Source organism: Oscarella lobularis, chromosome 12 (genome assembly GCF_947507565.1).
Source record: "Oscarella lobularis chromosome 12, ooOscLobu1.1, whole genome shotgun sequence".
Classification (NCBI taxonomy): Eukaryota; Metazoa; Porifera; class Homoscleromorpha; order Homosclerophorida; family Oscarellidae; genus Oscarella; species Oscarella lobularis.
Genome location: NC_089186.1, coordinates 2,335,145 through 2,353,208, shown reverse-complemented (window position 1 = coordinate 2,353,208; position 18,064 = coordinate 2,335,145). Strand labels below are relative to the sequence as shown.

At 43.0% G+C, this 18,064-nt stretch overlaps 5 protein-coding genes and 1 long non-coding RNA gene across 8 annotated transcripts; 1 reads left to right on the top strand and 5 right to left on the bottom strand.

The window, feature by feature from the left end:
- Window positions 1–827: 827 nt before the first annotated feature.
- On the bottom strand, window positions 828–3,737 carry LOC136193582 (uncharacterized). Its single transcript, XM_065982494.1, has 18 exons — window positions 3,635–3,737; window positions 3,503–3,580; window positions 3,335–3,439; window positions 3,135–3,273; window positions 2,959–3,087; window positions 2,803–2,903; window positions 2,592–2,757; window positions 2,478–2,542; window positions 2,297–2,348; window positions 2,104–2,241; window positions 1,988–2,052; window positions 1,898–1,936; window positions 1,688–1,848; window positions 1,467–1,626; window positions 1,346–1,414; window positions 1,217–1,292; window positions 1,011–1,149; window positions 828–956 (listed from the first exon to the last, which is right to left on the bottom strand). Exons 1-17 carry the CDS (start codon window positions 3,695–3,697, stop codon window positions 1,070–1,072), a joined length of 1,686 nt encoding a protein of 561 aa, XP_065838566.1. The 5' UTR covers window positions 3,698–3,737; the 3' UTR covers window positions 828–956; window positions 1,011–1,069.
- Window positions 3,738–4,218: 481 nt separating this feature from the next.
- Window positions 4,219–6,568, bottom strand: LOC136194215 (uncharacterized). Its single transcript, XM_065983279.1, has 3 exons — window positions 6,121–6,568; window positions 5,794–6,074; window positions 4,219–5,744 (listed from the first exon to the last, which is right to left on the bottom strand). Exons 1-3 carry the CDS (start codon window positions 6,551–6,553, stop codon window positions 4,362–4,364), a joined length of 2,097 nt encoding a protein of 698 aa, XP_065839351.1. The 5' UTR covers window positions 6,554–6,568; the 3' UTR covers window positions 4,219–4,361.
- Window positions 6,569–6,597: 29 nt separating this feature from the next.
- Window positions 6,598–7,168, top strand: LOC136194219 (uncharacterized). The gene is made up of 4 exons (XR_010671544.1): window positions 6,598–6,736; window positions 6,783–6,837; window positions 6,887–6,955; window positions 7,009–7,168. It is a non-coding gene; the product is annotated as an uncharacterized lncRNA (long non-coding RNA).
- On the bottom strand, window positions 7,062–18,059 carry LOC136194213 (death-associated protein kinase 1-like). 2 transcript variants are annotated; one of them, XR_010671543.1, is made up of 20 exons: window positions 11,827–11,889; window positions 11,658–11,780; window positions 11,472–11,600; window positions 11,325–11,423; window positions 11,169–11,273; window positions 11,017–11,118; window positions 10,871–10,969; window positions 10,719–10,823; window positions 10,544–10,663; window positions 10,392–10,493; window positions 10,234–10,341; window positions 10,117–10,182; window positions 9,437–10,069; window positions 9,191–9,385; window positions 8,285–9,143; window positions 7,950–8,231; window positions 7,649–7,850; window positions 7,517–7,594; window positions 7,349–7,453; window positions 7,062–7,296 (listed from the first exon to the last, which is right to left on the bottom strand). XR_010671543.1 is itself a non-coding variant. In XM_065983277.1 (17 exons), the coding sequence occupies exons 1-17, from the start codon at window positions 18,034–18,036 to the stop codon at window positions 7,834–7,836; spliced, it is 3,225 nt and encodes a 1,074-aa protein (XP_065839349.1). In that variant the 5' UTR covers window positions 18,037–18,059; the 3' UTR covers window positions 7,648–7,833. The 2 variants fall into 2 exon arrangements, 1 of the variants encoding a protein (XP_065839349.1); XM_065983277.1 differs by lacking the exons at window positions 7,062–7,296; window positions 7,349–7,453; window positions 7,517–7,594; ... (10 more) ...; window positions 11,658–11,780; window positions 11,827–11,889 and adding exons at window positions 16,180–16,245; window positions 16,297–16,407; window positions 16,458–16,559; ... (7 more) ...; window positions 17,720–17,839; window positions 17,950–18,059 and having other exon boundaries at window positions 7,648–7,850.
- On the bottom strand, window positions 12,039–14,319 carry LOC136194218 (pleckstrin homology domain-containing family F member 2-like). Of its 2 annotated transcripts, none has more exons than XM_065983283.1 (13): window positions 14,191–14,319; window positions 14,060–14,137; window positions 13,892–13,996; window positions 13,691–13,829; window positions 13,516–13,644; window positions 13,360–13,460; window positions 13,149–13,314; window positions 13,027–13,088; window positions 12,842–12,905; window positions 12,662–12,793; window positions 12,526–12,599; window positions 12,343–12,451; window positions 12,039–12,280 (listed from the first exon to the last, which is right to left on the bottom strand). In XM_065983283.1, the coding sequence occupies exons 1-12, from the start codon at window positions 14,251–14,253 to the stop codon at window positions 12,398–12,400; spliced, it is 1,167 nt and encodes a 388-aa protein (XP_065839355.1). In that variant the 5' UTR covers window positions 14,254–14,319; the 3' UTR covers window positions 12,039–12,280; window positions 12,343–12,397. The 2 variants fall into 2 exon arrangements, with proteins under 2 accessions (XP_065839355.1, XP_065839354.1); XM_065983282.1 differs by having other exon boundaries at window positions 12,041–12,280; window positions 13,027–13,091.
- LOC136194216 (uncharacterized) lies at window positions 14,469–16,117 on the bottom strand. The gene is made up of 4 exons (XM_065983280.1): window positions 15,979–16,117; window positions 15,731–15,925; window positions 14,823–15,681; window positions 14,469–14,773 (listed from the first exon to the last, which is right to left on the bottom strand). The coding sequence occupies exons 1-4, from the start codon at window positions 15,985–15,987 to the stop codon at window positions 14,484–14,486; spliced, it is 1,353 nt and encodes a 450-aa protein (XP_065839352.1). The 5' UTR covers window positions 15,988–16,117; the 3' UTR covers window positions 14,469–14,483.
- Window positions 18,060–18,064: the final 5 nt, after the last annotated feature.

The following is an 18,064-nucleotide window of genomic DNA, read 5'->3' as shown; positions in this document are numbered from 1 at the left end:
ATTTTGAATACGTACTTGGTTCCCATGTCCTCCCTATCATCGTCGTCCAATCGATTGGAATCGTCGGAATCCGACGAAGTGACGTCATCACCCGAATCATCGACTCCCTTTCCTATCCACCAAATATATTTAGACCTCAAATTCAATTTCAAAGACGCACCCGTCTTGACGTCATCAGCGGAGGCGGAGGCGGAAGCGGCGGGCGGCGGAGGACGATCGGGTTTCTATAAAAAATAAATTCCGGGAAGCCGGACTTCCTCCCCCTCCTAATTAGGCGACCATACGGCAACGAAATCGCAATAGAATCCCACTCAATGCCCCCCCTCCATAACTATGCAATCATTACCTTGGATGAAGCCATGGGTCTCGCATCCACGATTGTAATCGATTTAGGAGAAGTAACGTCTTCTGCTACACGTGTCCAAGAGACAATAGAAGCGTTAATCGTTATTTATTTATTTATCTTGCCTTTTGTGTTGGTTGATTTTTTCTCGAGCGAGTTGTAGCATTCGTTGCAGACGCGTTCGAGACGTTCGTCGCCCGGTTTCAGCGTCTTGCCTTGGAAGACGACTAGATCGACTTTGTGACTTGAACACGCGGAGCAGACGACTTTGCCACAATTGCGACAGTGATGCTAAAATAAAAAGATTAATTAATAGAATCAATTTTTTATGTGAACCTTTCTATTGAATGTTGAGAATTTCGCTTTTCGACAGACCATGCATTCCGTGACTTTTCCGTCCGGGACCCAGCGCGAGTCACAAGTTGGATATTTTCTAAAATTATTAATTATTAGAAAGATTTATGAGTTTTAATTAATTCTTGACCTTGGCCTTTTTGCGCTTTCGCCATGAATTTTTTCAAATTCGATAGCCAATTGTTCTTGTCGCTCAAATTCGGCGCGAAAACGTGAAACGATTTATTGGTGTGATTAATTTGAAAAGCATTATCAGTATCTATAAATAACCCAATAAATAAATTAATTAATTAAACATTATTTATTTTCCTACCCAAATGCTCATCGATTTGACTTTCGTCTATGGAATAGACCTGAGGCATAAAATGACACTCAGATGAAACGGACATCTGATCCAAAGTGAGCACGTGTTGCTGAGCGTAATGACCACGTGACAATACCGTCCCATAAACCTATAATTAATTAAGACATTTTCAAAGAGAACTATAATCGGGCCACGCCCATTCGCTCTTTTCTTACCAAAACGTCGTTGAAGAGGAAGAAGTGTCGTGGCTTTGGACTGCGCGGGTTCGGACTCGCCAGTCTCAGGAGCCACCTATATATAGTCAATACTCTAAGAAAAAAAATCACGAGAAATGATTTCCTCACTTCCAGCAAAAGATTTCCCTCAGACGACTCCTTGGGTTTCTCATCTGACTCCCCAGTCTCAGTAACCACCTCATCAAAACTCTCTCTCCCAAAAAATCCTCTGAAAAAATTCCCCCCTTACCTCTTTTTCCTCGACGTTCTCCTCCTCCTCTACTTTCTTCACCTTGAATCGATTTGGCTTTCGTAGGCGTCCAGCCGTGGGCTTCCGCGCGTCTTCGCCGCCCTGGCTAACACTATTATCCCCCTCCGCCTCCTCATCAGCAATTCTATCGCCGGGACGCCTGAGGGAACGCGACCTTCTCTAAACAATAAACACGCTGACTACTGTACGAGTGCACTTACTCGTTTTCTTCGTCTCCCCCTTCGGATTTTTCTTTTCTTGGTCGCGGTTTGGGGACGGGTTTTTCAGCTGGTTTATCTTCTTGCATTTCTTCGTATTTCGCCTTGAAGTGTTCCTTGCAGTAGCAATTCTTGTCGAGAAATCCGAATTCGCCGATTTTGAGCTACACTTCAAAATTAGCGAATCTACGTCATTCCACGTCCTAAAATAACCTTCTTATCACATTTGACGCAAATCCTCGCGTCCTCCTCCTGTTAATTAATTTCGTTATTGAATCAATAATTTACCCACCCTCTTATTACCTGTTCCTCTTTCGCCTGTTTCTTCTTTCGTGGAGGAGCGCGTGGAATCGTCTCACCCTCCCCACCTAAAAACCAATAAAAATAAAAGCATATATATATTTATTTTGAATACGGACTTGGTTCCCATGACGTTCCACAGAGAAGCGACGCTCGACGCGTCGTCTTCAACTCCTCTCTATCGTCGTCATCCAATCGATCGGAATCGTCGGAATCCGACGAAGTGACGTCATCACCCGAATCATTAACACCCTTTCCTATCCACAAAATATAAAATGATCAAACCTCAAATTGAATTTCACAAAGACGCACCCGTCTTGACGTCATCAGCGGAGGCGGCGGGCGGCGGAGGACGATCGGGTTTCTATAAAGAAATAAATTCCGGGAAGCCGGACTTCCTCCTAATTAGGCGACCATCCCAAGTCCATACGGCGACCAAATCGCAATAGAATCCCACTCAATGCTCCCCCTCCCCTAACTATGCAATCATTACCTTGGATGAAGCCATGGGTCTCGCATCTACTATTGTAATCGATTTAGGAGAAGTAACGTCTTCTGCTACACGTGTCCAAGCGTTAATCGTTATTTATTTATTTATTTGTCTTGCCTTTTGTGTTGGCTGATTTTTTCTCGAGCGAGTTGTAGCATTCGTTGCAGACGCGTTCGAGACGCTCGTCGCCCGGTTTTGGCGTCTTGCCTTGGAAGACGACTAGATCGACTTTGTGACTCGAACACGCGGAGCAGACGACTTTGCCACAGTTGCGACAGTGATGCTAAAATAAAAAGATTAATTATTAGAATCAATTTTTTATTTGTACCTTTCTATTGAATGTCGAGAATTTCGCTTTTCGACAGACCATGCATTCCGTGACTTTTCCGTCCGGAACCCAAACAGCGCGAGTCACAAGTTGGATATTTTCTAAAATTATTAATTAATTAAAAAGATTTATTATGAGTTTTAATTAATTCTAGACCTTGGCCTTTTTGCGCTTTTGCCATGAATTTTTTCAAATTCGATAGCCAATTGTTCTTGTCGCTCAAATTCGGCGCGAAAACGTGAAACGATTTATCGGTGTGATTAATTTGAAAAGCATTATCAGTATCTATAAATAACCCAATAAATAAATAAAAACATTATTTATTTTCCTACCCAAATGCTCATCGATTTGACTTTCGTCTATGGAATAGACCTGAGGCATAAAATGACACTCAGATGAAACGGACATCTGATCCAAAGTGAGCACGTGTTGCTGAGCGTAATGACCACGTGACAATACCGTCCCATAAACCTACATAAAGCCATTTTTCAAAGAGAACTAATCGGGCCACGCCCACTCGTTCTTTTCTTACCAAAACGTCGTTGAAGAGGAAGAAGTGTCGTGGCTTTGGACCGCGGCGACACACTTTGAGTAGGGTTCCTTCGCGGATGAAAATTCGGCCCGGAACTAGGAGCGTCTGCGCGGAAATGCACAAGCTTCCATTTTTTTCCACGAATGGGGGCCCCCGCGAGAAGCTTACGCATCCTCCCTGGAAGCGGCCTTGTATTTCGGCGATTTTCGATTGGTTGAAATCGGATTGAGCCAATGGGATTTCTTCCTGGAGTTGGGATTCCATGTTTTTGGCTCGTGTTTCCTCTCGATGAGGCTTCACCTTGCTGATGCGTACTTCCGTTGGCAGTTTGTCTTGTCGTCGCGTCGATTTCCGCTTGAACATCGCCTTCTCTGTGTCAAAATCGAAAGAAAACAGAAAAGACGACAATGATCCAAAGCGCGCTAAATAACCTGCATTGATTCATTTAATTAAGTGCCGATTATTCCGTTATTCTCACTCGGAAATTTGGAGTCACTTGTTCAATCGCTCGCAGCCTGAAACCCCGCCGCCTTGTTGTGGCACCCCTTTGAATAAGGCAGGCAGGCAGGCAGGCAGACACTTGCAGAATGGCCGATCACGTTTTAGAGCCCCTCCCGACAAGGGCGCGCGCTGGCAAAGCCCCGCGCGCCCAGGTGTTCGGGGAAAAAACGCTTTTTGCGAGACATACCACTTTTCATTCAAAGGGCCTTTTCGAGAAGTGGGCGTGGTTTGCGCACTAAAAGCAGGGAAAAGTTTTATGTCTGCATTGACTAATATCCATCATTTTGAGGATACTTATACTGTGCTACGAGCTACTTTCATGGGTAGCGGTTGTAGAAAATTTTTAACACCCGCTATTGCCTGATACAGTGAAACACCTGATAATTACACAATGCCATGAGAGATACAAAAAGGAGAGGATAGGTAATTATTACACAAAGCCATAAGAGATACAAAAGGAGAAGATAATTACACAATGCCATGAGAGATATTTACACAAGAAGAGGATAATTTAACATGCATAAGTTCAAAGTTTATTGAGTTCGTCAATAATGTTCTGAAGATTGGAGGCATCATCTTCCTTCGTAATCGTCACCGGAATCTTTGTGGTTTTCATGACGCGCAATTTGTCTTCGACTGCTTTTGACCATCCAATGCCCGTTCTCATTTCCAGCGGATAGAAAACTTCTCTTTCCTTTCCAGCCAGCTCAAAATCAATCAACGTAATGCGTTGAGTATTCTCGTTGTACATGATATTTGGTCTTCTAAGGTCTCCGTGAACAAAGTCAGTGGAACCCAAAGATTTCATTGCGACTTCCAGAGCCTCGATCACTGCAGCCTTATGTTCCTCCAGGTAATCGTCTGAAAGTTCAGAAAGGGGAGAAGCGTCTGAAACTTCGTCCATGACTATCATTGTCTTTCCCGCGTGTTTATCAACGCAAAGCAGTCTTGGTGCGAGAGGTGGATCAAGCTCAGACAAATGAGCGTGTGCCTTTTCACCATACTGCAAAGCGGTGAACTTGACGACAATTGGTTTCTCCTTCTCGCTACTTCCTTTTTCTTTAGCCTTGAAAGTCATTCCTTTATAGCATTCCTTGTATTCAAACGAACGCATTGAACCGTTTTTGTAGCTAGTGACAGAAGGATACATCATCAGATCGTTCCCTTGATAGACAGCTACCAGCCTCTTCAGTCCTTCAAGCCACTTTCCAAGCACACGAGCCACTTGAACTTTATGAAGGACGTCACAGAGGACAGACGCCAGGTGTGTGTACGCCATCTTCGTTTTCGTCATTTGGTGCATGAATGGGTTGCCTTCATTTTCATCATAAACAACAATAGCTGCAAAAATTGATAGCAGATTTCTTTGTAATGTAAAGCCAAAGCAGGGAAAGTAGCCCTCAACAGCGGCAAGAGGGCCACTGGCAGAAAGGAAGCGTCGTACGATGTACACATATTGAAGAAATTGAAAAACAGGATCTCCTGCACAACGGGGTGTTTTCACTTCGCCTGTGCCAATACGGACTGCCCTGTTGCTTTTAAGACGAAAAGTGACATCAGCTCTGGCCGAATGTCCGCCCACCCCGAAAGACACAGTACCTATGTCTTTGGCAGCTACATCCTGAGCGTCTACTTCAATAAAGTGATCCAGATCATGACGTATCAGCCATTGAGAAAAGACGTCCTTGAGAGAATTGCTGATGTCCCCATCACTGGCATCAAAGTCTATATGGACAAGACAGTCAGCAGAGAGCAAGTCAAGCTCTGAATCGTCGTTGTCGTCCCAAAAGAATGGAAGAAATGCATCCGAGTATGAGGCAGCAAACTTGGATACAGTTAGGAAATGCTTTGAAAATACGTCATGAGAATCCTTAGTTGATGATACATCCCCTGGCGACAAAAGCGTATTCTAAAAAAAATTAGTCAATGAAGACACATAAATTATTCCATTATCATACCGAACACGTAATTTCAACCAGATTGGAAGTGAGAGCTTCCGATTGGTCGATTCTCCGAGCAATGCAGCGATATAATCCGAAGTCTTCCTTCCTCCGCAAAATCAATTTCAGTGTGGAATTGTTACCTTGTTCGACATCTTTCCAGTGCTGTTTCGCTTTTTTCTTCGTCGCATTGTGCTCCCATTGGTAACGGACGTTTGAACCTGAACAATGAAAACGAAGAATGACATTTTCGTCCCAGCTTGCTCCACAGTCAGTGGGATTGTCAATAATCTTCCATTCTAGAATTGCGCCATAGCATAAAAAAAAATAAATAAATAAACTGACCTCGGGCGCCATCTTTGATCTGCTCTTTGTCCTTTCCAGCACGTTTTGCTCGTTCTCGCTCGGCTCGTTCGGCTTCAACTTGTCGTTCCGCGTCTTCAGCTTTTCGTTCGGCCTTTACTCGTTCGGCTCGTTCGGCTTCAGCTTCGGCTCGTCGGGTTTCAGCTTCTCGTTCGGCCTTTGCTCGTTCGGCTCGTTCGGCTTCAGCTTCGGCTCGTCGGGTTTCAGCTTCTCGTTCGGCCTTTGCTCGTTCGGCTCGTTCGGCTTCAGCTTCTCGTTCGGCCTTTACTCGTCCGGCTCGTTCGGCTTCAGCTTCTCGTTCGGCCGCTTCAGCTCGTGCTATCGCTTTTTTCGCTATTTCCATCGCGTCGAAATTTTGGGTTAGGTCGTCCATTTCACGCTCCGCTCGACCGTTATGAGATGAAAACGTGAGCATGCGCTATGAGCATGAGTTGAAAAACGTGAGCATGCGCGCGAGTAGAGCGACGTCTCTCTCCTTCCGTCTCCTTCAGGCAACGCAGCGGGTCAATTCGGTTGGAGCAGGTTCTCTATTACGAGAGCACGCGTCGCCTCGCAAACCGACGCTCAATTGAAAGCGACAAGAGAAGTCGAAAGCGATGTGAGAATTGCGCATTATTGTTCCTTTTTATGGACGTCTGTCTTAGTTGGGACACACAGAAAAGTGTGCTCAAAAACTCGCTGCGCTGCCGTCCGTATGAGGTGAAACGCACGTTTGAACTGATTTTCTAAATAAGACAAATTTCTGAAGGGCCAGTCAACACTCGTCACGTGTCCTCTACTCTTTCCGTTTGACCATTGCGACTCTACTGTCTCTAATGTAAGATTGGAATGAATAAGAGGACATTTTAGCTTTCGAAACTCTTCTGTCAGTGTTTCGTAGCGCGGGCGGCGAATTCATCCACTCGCGCACTCTCTCGTTTTTGTGTGAACAGTGATTGCGTTTGCAATTTTGAGTCATGCTGTTATCACGTATAGGCATGTCTGAAGTTCTTTTTTCAAATATATAATTAAATAAATTGAACTTCATTTATTTTCCTACCCAACCGCTCATCAATTTGACTCTCATCTATGGAATAGACCTGAGGTAGAAAATGGCACTCAGACGAGACGGACATCTGACCCAAGGTGATGATCACGTGACAATACCGTCCCATAAACCTACAAAGACATTTTCAAATAATCGGGCCACGCCCACTCGTTCTTTTCTTACCAAAACGTCGTTGAAGAGGAAGAAGTGTCGCGGCTTTGGACCGCGGCGACAGACTTTGAGTAGGGTTCCTTCGCGGATGAAAATTCGGCCCGGAACTAGGAGCGTCTGTGCGGAAATGCACGCGCTTCCATTTTTTTCCACGAATGGGGACCCCCGCGAGAAGCTTACGCATCCTCCCTGGAAGCGGCCTTGTATTTCGGCGATTTTCGATTGGTTGAAATCGGATTGAGCCAATGGGATTTCTTCCTGGAGGTGGGATTCCATGTTTTTGGCTCGTGTTTTCTCTCGATGAGGCCTCACCTTGCTGATGCGTACTTCCGTTGGCAGTTTGTCTTGTCGTCGCGTCGATTTCCGCTTGAACATCACCCTCTCTTGTATCAAAAATCGAACGAAAACGCGAAGAAGCGAAATGAGCAAAAGCGCGCTAAATAACCTGCATTGATTCATTTAATTGAGCACACAGATTTTTCATGTTTCCATTCGTCTCACTGAACTTCGTCTTCTAAAGATAAAAACGTATAAAAATAAGACATTAAAAAGTCTGCAACGTCCAAGCCAGCCAGAAAACGAAAAAGATAAAAAAAAGATGATGTCTACTTACGTCCACACAGTGATTCATATTTCGATTTGATAGCGATACGGTTCACTCCAAACTCCTCAAACCATCCTAGGAGCTGGCCCACTATAGGTGACTCTGCCTTATTCCACAACTTCAATACTTCGACCATGCGAGCGTAGTTGTGATCAAACTTCTCGCGAATGTAGTGAAGATCGTCTTCTTTGATAAGAGAGACGCCGAGATTTTGCCACAACGATCCTTTGGCGAGAGCGCAGGCTTTGATGAGATCGTCAGACACCTGAGCTTCATCAGTAGGAAAAGACACTGAATAAAAAATGTTAATTAAAGAGAAGAAGATACTCGCGACTAGTAAATACCTGAAATGAAACCGGATATGATTACTAAATCTCTGACAGAAGAACGATGATGTCTTTCTGGGCGAGTGGAAAACAAGAGGTGATTGAGAGCCTTTTCATTGACTTTCTGATCAACCTCACTTGACGAATAAATAGAAGGATCTTTATCAAGTTCCTTCAGATGAGAACTGTCTAAATAGAACCAATTGAGAATAACTCCCGGACTTCTTTCGTCGCACGCTTGAGCAATCATTGATTTTAGCTCATTAAAGAATTTCTTCGCCTCGGCGTCACATTTGACTTTGCTGGACCAACGAAGAATGACGTCAATGCAATGACGTCCCTTCTTGAGTCCCAATTGGACGAGACACTCAATTACTTTATTGCTAATGATCCTCACTAATTTGATGCCGTCCTTCCAAAGCTTTTGACTCGTGTTCGTCAGACGAGAGCAACGACATTGAAGAATGACGAATGAAGAGGGTGAGATGATGTCGACGGAGTGGAGGCACTCGTATCGTTGACCACGATACACGTCCAGCGTCGAATCTTTAACCCAGGCGGCGGGAGGAATAGAATCATCGAGAAGAGCGGGAATCTGATACATTCCTGGGGCGTCTTCCAGTGCAATGCACAGATCCAAATAGCGAAGAACTTCAATTGCAACGTCGGGCTTCACAACGAATGCAGATGGACGGCCCTTCTGTATGAGGTCGTCTTCAAATGCCGTCAGAGCTGATTCAATGTCGCTCTTTGACGCCTTCCCCAATTTCCCCGTCTGCATGGCGACTGGAAACCAGGGAGGAGCGAGAAGAGGACCGATTACATTATGACACAGCCACTGAGGTCGAACACAGATGCGACGACCGAGATTAATAATCTAAAAAATATTAATTAATTAGTGCAAAACTAATAGTAATTACTCACTAATCCGGACGAGTCAAGATATTCAACGGCCACTTTTTTCTCGTCCTCGTTTAGAAAGAGTTTGACCTCTTGAGCAATCCACTTCTGGAATTCTTCAGTTGTCAGGAAATAGGCCAACGGATGTTCTCTCTCTTCGTCCGGAATAGAGAGATGCTTCCCAATTTCGTGGCATAATTTCGGAACGCCATCTGCTGCCTGTGAAAACCAAAATGGGTCAAATTGATTTTTAGATTATTGAGTTATTACCTCTAGCATTTTTTCACGAATTTTCTTGAGTTTCTGTCGACAGTCGTCCATGCGAACCGAAGTGCTCTTACTGCAATCCATTTCGATCACGTGATCAATTTCAATATTGAACGTATTGCCAAATAGTTTCTGAAGCTCTCTGGCGACTCGTTTCATCTGGAAACTCACTTCGATTCCCGCCTTTTCTTCAAAACCGATTAAATTGAATATTATCATAAATGGAATTAGCGACGTCACGTGAGACAGAAGCGTTCTTAATGAAGCCTTTGCAAACGCACACCAGAATTGGCCTTCTTCTAGAAGACTCTTTTCTGACGTCATCTCGTCTCCCTTTCGAATTGGAAGAATGAGATTGAACATTGTATTGGACTTTTGAAAGAAGAGCCCATGTGCGCTGTGGAATGTGGGTTGGGCACCAAAATCCCACCACGATCCTTTGCCAATTTCCTCATTTTCACAATTATGAATATCAACCCCGGGTGTGCGATCTTTTTCTTTGGGTGGGGGTTGATTGAGTTGAAGAAGAGAATTCACGTACGTCGTTTTTCCCGCCATTTCTCTGCCAACTACGCAGAATTTAATTGAATCCGGACGAACCGTTTCTCGTTGAAGAACGGAAAATCGAGCGGCGTCCTATTAAAATAAATACATAAGGGAACTGAATCAAAATGATGACGTACGTAATGCTGTCGAAGGAGAGCTCTTGTTTCACCATTCCTTGCCACCTCATAAGGTGTCTTTCCCTTCTGAAATTTACGTTTATAGATTCTCTCTAATTTACAAGAAAATCACGTCACCTGATCTTGACACGTGACGTCAACACCCTTCTTAATCAATAGATCAATAACTGATGCATCTACTTTTGAATGGCTTTTTGCAACGATATGCAATGCATTTCGTTTGTACTACAAAGATTTGAATAGAGAACGATTGAGAAATGAGAATTCCGACTAACCTTATTTCTGACAGAGACATCAGCTCCTAATTCAATTAGTTGCTGAATGACAAGGAAAGAAGGATAACGATCACATGCGTACAATAAGGGTGTCCTTCCCTCCTAAAAATAGGATTAACAAACAAAAATGCAAAATATCGTAAGAATGCGACCTTATCAACAGAGTTGATATCAATGCCTTTCTCAATGACAAGATATCGAAGAACATCTTTCACTTCGTCATCTTCACACTTTGAGAAGCGGGTGGCATGAAACAATGCCGTTTTCCCATTCTGAATAAAAAAGACGGTGATTTGTTGAATTTGTAGCAAATAAACAACATCTCACGTGATATTTTGCTTGACAGTTTGCTCCTTTTTCATCCAAGTAGCGAACTTTCGCTAAACGATCGATGGAACTTGAACACGCCCACATAAAAGGCGTTCTGCCCTCCTGAAGATGAAATAAGAATAAAAGTATCACAAGTGAAATCTTCTAACAGCGTTGACGGTATTGATATCAGCGTTGTGTTCCACAAGCCATTTCATTCCAAAAATGTTTCCATACTCGCAGGCACAATGCAGAGGAGTGTAGCCATACTATTACAAATATTGCACATGTAGCAAAAAAGCACATCATGTATCACCATATTAATAGCATTGACACTCAATCCTTTTTCATTAACAAGATAATTAAAAATCTCATTTGCTTTTTCAGATGACGAAAATTGATTTTCAGCTACCGAAACCTATAAATCAAAAGTTATCGTTGCGAGAGGGTTGATATCAATTCTGTTACAATATCAGATGGTGACAAAATGTAGCCATGTTCTTCGAGATAGACCATTTTCTTCATTGTGTCAACGGAACTTCCACAGGCATGACAATATGGCGTACGTCCAAACTAAAACAAGAATGATGAGTGAAACCATATGAAATCAATTCCAAGTCATACCCAGTCTTTCACGTTGACCTTTGCACCGTGAGTGACGAGCCATTCAACGCCAAAAATATTTCCCCACTTACACGCACAGTGAAGTGGGCGGAGTCCCCCCTGCATCCACGCATCAATTTTATTTACCAATCCAAAACGTATTCATACATATTCTGATTTAATTTCAATGTCTTGATTCTTTTGCACAATCGCATAAGTGAGCCACTGATCGGCTTCCTCCGCCGAATCAAACTCTCTTCCCGCCACATAGTGAAATAATGACAAGAGATATTCGTACTAACGAAAAGGAGAATACAATATTGTGCAGCGATGAAAAACGCGACCATTCCATACCTGCTCAGATCGAAATCCTTTTTCTGTAGAAAGAAAACTCTCCAATTCATCCCGATGTCCCTCCTTCGCGAGTATCTCGATCAATCTTGTGATCTTGGACGAGATCATTCTCAGAGTGCGTTTCTGCCAACAACCATTCTACGAATCACACTACTCAGCCTCGACTTACACGTCGCTTGACGTCTTCTTTCGGCGAAGAGAACAACGAACCCATAGGAACAAAAAATGAGAAACGCATGCGCACTCGGCTTAGTACGGGCTTACTGAATCTCATGACTATGGTGGTGACGTCACAGATCTGTAATAAATTAATTAAAAAATTCAAATCAACTGCAAAACTAGGAGTATGCAATTATTACCAATTGGTTTTTCCTTCGCTTCCATTCAGTCTCAAGAAAAAGATTCAACTTATTTTTTCAGCGTTATCGGTGTTCTTATGTACAAAAACAGTATTTTCGGTTATTAGCATTATTGCGGGACAATAGAAAAACATCTCAAGTCGCAAGTCACGCGTAAAACTTCCAACTTTTCTAATTCATCCACTTTCGACAGCACGAAGCGCCGCAATTGCACGAAATCTTACTTCCTTCCGTTTCAAACTCGAACTTGTAATCGTACGTCAACTAGAAAAAGAAAAGAGCCTTACCCTCCCGCCTGATATAGAAGATGCAAAGCAGAGAAATACCTCTTCGCCTTTCTTGATGAAACGCTTCCAAATAATAATAATCTTCTTCTCTTTGTCAATCTGAACGACTTCGGCGACGCAATTGGGATCGCACGAATGATTGATGTATCTACATAGGGAAAAACAGATATCGATATAGAAAGGAAACGAGAAGAGAGAAAGAAGAGGAAAAGACGTTGTTACCTTGCCAATCCGCCGTGCATCGTCGCATCGATCACTTGCTCCGAATCGATACGAAACATATAACAATCGCGTCTCTATTTATTTATTATGACGTCAAAAACCAAGAAAAGCATATATATTTATTTTGAATACGTACTTGGTTCCCATGACGTTCCGCCGAGAAGCGATGCTCGACGCGTCGTCTTCAACTCCTCCCTATCATCGTCGTCCAATCGATCGGAATCGTCGGAATCCGACGAGGTGACGTCATCACCCGAATCACCCTTTCCTATCCACCAAATATATTTAGACCTCAAATTCAATTTCAAAGACGCACCCGTCTTGACGTCATCAGCGTCGGCGGAGGCGGAAGCGGCGGGCGGCGGAGGACGATCGGGTTTCTATAAAAAATAAATTCCGGGAAGCCGGACTTCCTCCCCCTCCTAATTAGGCGACCATACGGCAACGAAATCGCAATAGAATCCCACTCAATGCCCCCCTCCCTAACTATGCAATCATTACCTTGGATGAAGCCATGGGTCTCGCATCGACTATTGTAATCGATTTAGGAGAAGTAACGTCTTCTGCTACACGTGTCCCAGAGACAATAGAAGCGTTAATCGTTATTTATTTATTTATCTTGCCTTTGGTGTTGGTTGATTTTTTCTCGAGCGAGTTGTAGCATTCGTTGCAGACGCGTTCGAGACGTTCGTCGCCCGGTTTTGGCGTCTTGCCTTGGAAGACGACAAGATCGACTTTGTGACTTGAACACGCGGAGCAGACGACTTTGCCACAATTGCGACAGTGATGCTAAAATAAAAAGATTAATTAATAGAATCAATTTTTTATGTGTACCTTTCTATTGAATGTTGAGAATTTCGCTTTTCGACAGACCATGCATTCTGTGACTTTTCCGTCCGGGACCCAAACAGCGCGAGTCACAAGTTGGATATTTTCTAAAATTATTAATTAATTAATTAAAAACATTTATAGTTTTAATTAATTCTTGACCTTGGCCTTTTTGCGCTTTTGCCATGAATTTTTTCAAATTCGATAGCCAATTGTTCTTGTCGCTCAAATTCGGCGCGAAAACGTGAAACGATTTATTGGTGTGATTAATTTGAAAAGCATTATCAGTATCTATAAACAAATAAATAAATACATTAAACATTATTTATTTTCCTACCCAAATGCTCATCGATTTGACTTTCGTCCATGGAATAGACCTGAGGCATAAAATGACACTCAGATGAGACGGACATCTGATCCAAGGTGAGCACGTGTTGCTGAGCATAATGACCACGTGACAATATCGTCCCATAAACCTACATAAACACATTTTCAAAGAGAACTATAATCGGGCCACGCCCATTCGCTCTTTTATTACCAAAACGTCGTTGAAGAGGAAGAAGTGTCGCGGCTTTGGACAGCGGCGACAGACTTTGAGTAGGGTTCCTTCGCGGATGAAAATTCGGCCCGGAACTAGGAGCGTCTGTGCGGAAATGCACAAGCTTCCATTTTTTTCCACGAATGGGGGCCCCCGCGAGAAGCTTACGCATCCTCCCTGGAAGCGGCCTTGTATTTCGGCGATTTTCGATTGGTTGAAGTCGGATTGAGCCAATGGGATTTCTTCCTGGAGGTGGGATTCCATGTTTTTGGCTCGTGTTCCTCTCGATGAGGCCTCACCTTGCTGATGCGCACTTCCGTTGGCAGTTTGTCTTGTCGTCGCGTCGATTTCCGCTTGAACATCGCCCTCTCTTGTATCAAAATCGAAAGAAAACACGAAGAAGCGAAATGAGCAAAAGCGCGCTAAATAACCTGCATTGATTCATTTAATTGAGCACACCGATTTTTTAATTCGCCTCACCGAATCTCGTCTCCTAAAGATAAAAAATAACATTCAAAAAATTTTACATGCAACGTCCAAGCCAGCCAGCCATTCATAAACAAAATAAAAAAAACAATAAAAAAGACAATGTCTACTTACTGCCACACAGCAATTCAAATTTCGACATGATTGCCCTTCGATTCACATCAAACAGCTCAAGCAATCCTAGAAGCTGACCCACTGTAGGTGATTTCGCATTGTTCCATGATTTTAACACTTCGATCATACGAGCGTGGTTGTGATCAAAGTGCTCTCGAATATAGTGAAGATCGCCTCGGCTGAGGAGAGAAGCGCCGAGACTTTCCCATAATGATTCATTGGCAAAAGCGCAGGCTGTGATCAGATCGTCTGATACCGGAGCATCATCAGGAGGAAAAGTACCTGAATAATAATTTTTAAAAAGAAAAGATACTCGCCAAAAAATGAATACCTGAAGTGAAAGCGGATAGAATCACTAAATCTCTGACGGAAGAACGATGACGTCTTTCTGGTCGAGCGGAAAACAAGAGGTGATCCAAAGCCTTCGCATTGACTTTCTGATCGACTTCACTTGACAAATAAATAGCAGGATCTTCGTTGAGTTGCTGAAGATGAGAACTGTCTAAATAGAACCAATTGAGAATAACCCCCGGACTTCGTTCATCGCACGCTTCAGCGATCATAGATTTCAGTTCATTGAAGAATTTCTTCGTTTCAACCTCGCAACTGACTTTGCTGGACCAACGAAAAACGATGTCAATGCAATGACGTCCCTTCTTTATTCCCAATTGGATGAGACACTCGATTACTTTATTACCGACAATCCTCACTAACTTTATGCCGTTCTTCCAAAGCTCTTCACTTGTGTTCGTCAGACGAGAACAACGACATTGAAGAATGACGAACGACGACGGTGAGATGATGTCGACTGACTTATTACATTCATATCGTTGGCCACGATACACGTCCAACGTCGAATCTTTAACCCAGGCGGCGGGAGGAATTGAATCGTCGAGAAGAGCGGGAATCTGATACATTCCAGGCGCGTCTTCCAGCTCAATGCACAGATCCAAATAGCGAAGAACTTCAATTGCGTCGTCGGTTTTCACAACGAATTCAGATGGACGGTCCTTGTGTATGAGGTCGTCTTCAAATGCCGTCAGAGCCGATTTAATGTCGTTCTTTGACGCCTTTCCCGATTTCCTGGTCTGCAAGGCAACCGGAAACAAGGGTGGAGCGAGAAGAGGACCGATTACATTATGACACAGCCACTGAGGTCGAACACAGATGCGACGACCAAGATTAATAATCTATATAAACATATTAGTAATCTGTGCAAAGAAAATGCTAATCACTTACTAATCCGGACGAGTCCAGATATTCAACAGCCACTTTTTTCTCGTCTTCGTTTAGAACGAGTTTGACCTCAAGAGCTATCCATTTCTGAAATTCTTCAGTTGTCAGGAAATAGGCCAATGGATCTTCTCTCTCTTCGTCCGGAATAGAGAGATGCTTCCCAATTTCGTAGCATAATTTCGGAACGCCATCTGCTGCCTGTGAAAACCAAAATGCGTTAAAAAGTCATTTTTAGATTACTGAGTTATTACCTCTAGCATCTTTTTCTTTGGGTGGGGGTTGATTGAGTCGAAGAAGAGAATTCACGTACGTCGTTTTTCCCGCCATTTCTTTGCCAACTACGCAGAATTTAATTGAATCCGGACGAACCGTTTCTCGTTGAAGAACGGAAAATCGAGCGGCGTCCTATTGAAATAAATACATACGGGAACTGAATCAAAATGATGACGTACATAATGCTGTCGAAGGAGAGCTCTTGTTTCACCATCTTCAGCCACCTGATGAGGCGTGTTTCCGTCCTTAAATTCACGTTTATAGATTCTCTCTAATTTACAAGAAAATCACGTCACCTCATCTTGACACGTGACGTCAACACCCTTCTTAATCAATAGATTAATAACTGATGATACGTCTACGCTTGAATTGCTCTGTGCAACCATATGCAATGCATTTTGTTTCTTCTACAAAGATTTGAATAGAAAACGATTGAGAAATGAGAATTCTGACTAACCTTATTTCTGACAGAGACATCAGCTCCTAATTCAATTAGTTGCTGAATGACAAGGAAAGAAGGATGATATTCACATGCGTACAATACGGGTGTCTCTCCCTCCTAAAAATAGGATTAACAAACAAAAATGCAAAATATCGTAAGAATGCGACCTTATCAACAGAGTTGATATCAATGCCTTTCTCAATGACAAGATATCGAAGAACATCTTTCACTTCGTCATCTTCACACTTTGAGGGGTCGGTGGCATGAGACAAAGCCGTCTTCCCATACTGAATAAAAAAGACGGCGATTTGTTGAATTTGCAGCAAATAAACAACATCTCACGTGATCTTTTGCTTGACAGTTTGCTCCTTTTTCATCCCAGTAGCGAACTTTCGCTAAACGATTGATGGAACTTCTACACGCCCACATAAAAGGCGTTGTGCCATCCTGAAGATGAAATAAGAATAAAAGTATCACAAGTGAAATCTTCTAACCACGTCGACGCTATTGATATCAGCCTTGTGTTCCACAAGCCATTTCATTCCAAAAATGCTTCCATTCTCGGAGGCACGATGCAGAGGAGTGTGCCCATACTATTACAAATATTGCACATGTAGCAAAAAAAGCACATCATGTATCACCTTTTCTTCAATAGCATTGACACTCAATCCTTTTTCATTAACAAGATAATTAAAAATCTCATTTGCTTTTTCAGATGACGAAAATTGATTTTCAGCTCCCCAAACCTATAAATCAAAAGTTATTGTTGCGAGAGGGTTGATATCAATTCTGTTACAATATCAGATGGTGACAAAATGTAGCCATGTTCTTCGAGATAGACCATTTTCTTCATCGTGTCAACGGAACTTGCACAGGCAAAAGAATATGGCGTACGTCTCAACTAAAAAAGAGTGATTAGTGAAACCATATGAAATCAATTTCACGTCATACGTCGTCTTCCACGTTGAAATTTGCACCGTGAGTGACGAGCCATTCAACGCCAAAAATATTTCCCCACAAACACGCACAGTCAAGTGGGCGGAGTCCAATCTGCATCCACGCATCAATTAATTTACCAATCCAAAACGTATTCATATCACTTCTGTTTCAATGTCTTGATTCATTTGCACAATTGCATAAGTGAGCCAATCATCGACTTCCTCCGCCGAATCAAACTCTCTTCCCGCCACATAGTGAATTAATGAAGACCAGGGGTTGTACTAACGAAAAGGAGAATACAATATTGTGCAGCGATGAAAAACGCGATCATTCCATACCTGATAAGATCGAAATCCTTTTTCTGTAGAAAGAAAACTCTCCAATTCATCTTCATCTTCCTCCTCGATTATCTTAGCCAATCGCTCGATCTTGGACGAGACCATTCTCGGAGTGCGTTTCTGCCAACAACAATCAGCAAACTAATTAATGAATAACAACGTTTTTCGTCGTGAGTCGGTCATTCTACGAATTCCTTTTCGGTTCATCACACTACTCAGTCTCGACTTACACGTCGCTTGACGTCTTCTTGCGGCAAAGAGCCTCGACTTACACGTCGCTTGACGTCCTTACGCGGCGAAGAGAAGGACGAAGTCATAGTGGACAAAGAATAATAAACGCATGCG

Coding starts and splice junctions, on each gene's coding strand:
- LOC136193582 (XM_065982494.1), bottom strand. CDS start 3,697: ATGTTCAAGCGGAAATCGACGCGACGACAAGACAAACTGCCAACGGAA. Junction 3,581..3,634: donor CGGAAGTACGCATCAGCAAG/GTGAAGCCTCAT, acceptor TCCCAACTCCAG/GAAGAAATCCCATTGGCTCA. Junction 1,415..1,466: donor AGAACGTCGAGGAAAAAGAG/GTAAGGGGGGAA, acceptor AGTTTTGATGAG/GTGGTTACTGAGACTGGGGA.
- LOC136194215 (XM_065983279.1), bottom strand. CDS start 6,553: ATGCTCACGTTTTCATCTCATAACGGTCGAGCGGAGCGTGAAATGGAC. Junction 6,075..6,120: donor GATCAAAGATGGCGCCCGAG/GTCAGTTTATTT, acceptor GCGCAATTCTAG/AATGGAAGATTATTGACAAT. Junction 5,745..5,793: donor TGGTTGAAATTACGTGTTCG/GTATGATAATGG, acceptor AATTTTTTTTAG/AATACGCTTTTGTCGCCAGG.
- LOC136194218 (XM_065983282.1), bottom strand. CDS start 14,253: ATGTTCAAGCGGAAATCGACGCGACGACAAGACAAACTGCCAACGGAA. Junction 13,997..14,059: donor GCCGCTTCCAGGGAGGATGC/GTAAGCTTCTCG, acceptor ATTTCCGCACAG/ACGCTCCTAGTTCCGGGCCG. Junction 12,794..12,841: donor CGCTGATGACGTCAAGACGG/GTGCGTCTTTGA, acceptor TTTGGTGGATAG/GAAAGGGTGATTCGGGTGAT.
- LOC136194216 (XM_065983280.1), bottom strand. Junction 15,682..15,730: donor ATCTGGACTCGTCCGGATTA/GTAAGTGATTAG, acceptor ATGTTTATATAG/ATTATTAATCTTGGTCGTCG. Junction 14,774..14,822: donor TCTATCCGCTTTCACTTCAG/GTATTCATTTTT, acceptor ATTATTATTCAG/GTACTTTTCCTCCTGATGAT.
- LOC136194213 (XM_065983277.1), bottom strand. CDS start 18,036: ATGACTTCGTCCTTCTCTTCGCCGCGTAAGGACGTCAAGCGACGTGTA. Junction 16,890..16,936: donor ATATCAATAGCGTCGACGTG/GTTAGAAGATTT, acceptor TTTCATCTTCAG/GATGGCACAACGCCTTTTAT. Junction 16,730..16,784: donor ACTGTCAAGCAAAAGATCAC/GTGAGATGTTGT, acceptor TTTTTTATTCAG/TATGGGAAGACGGCTTTGTC.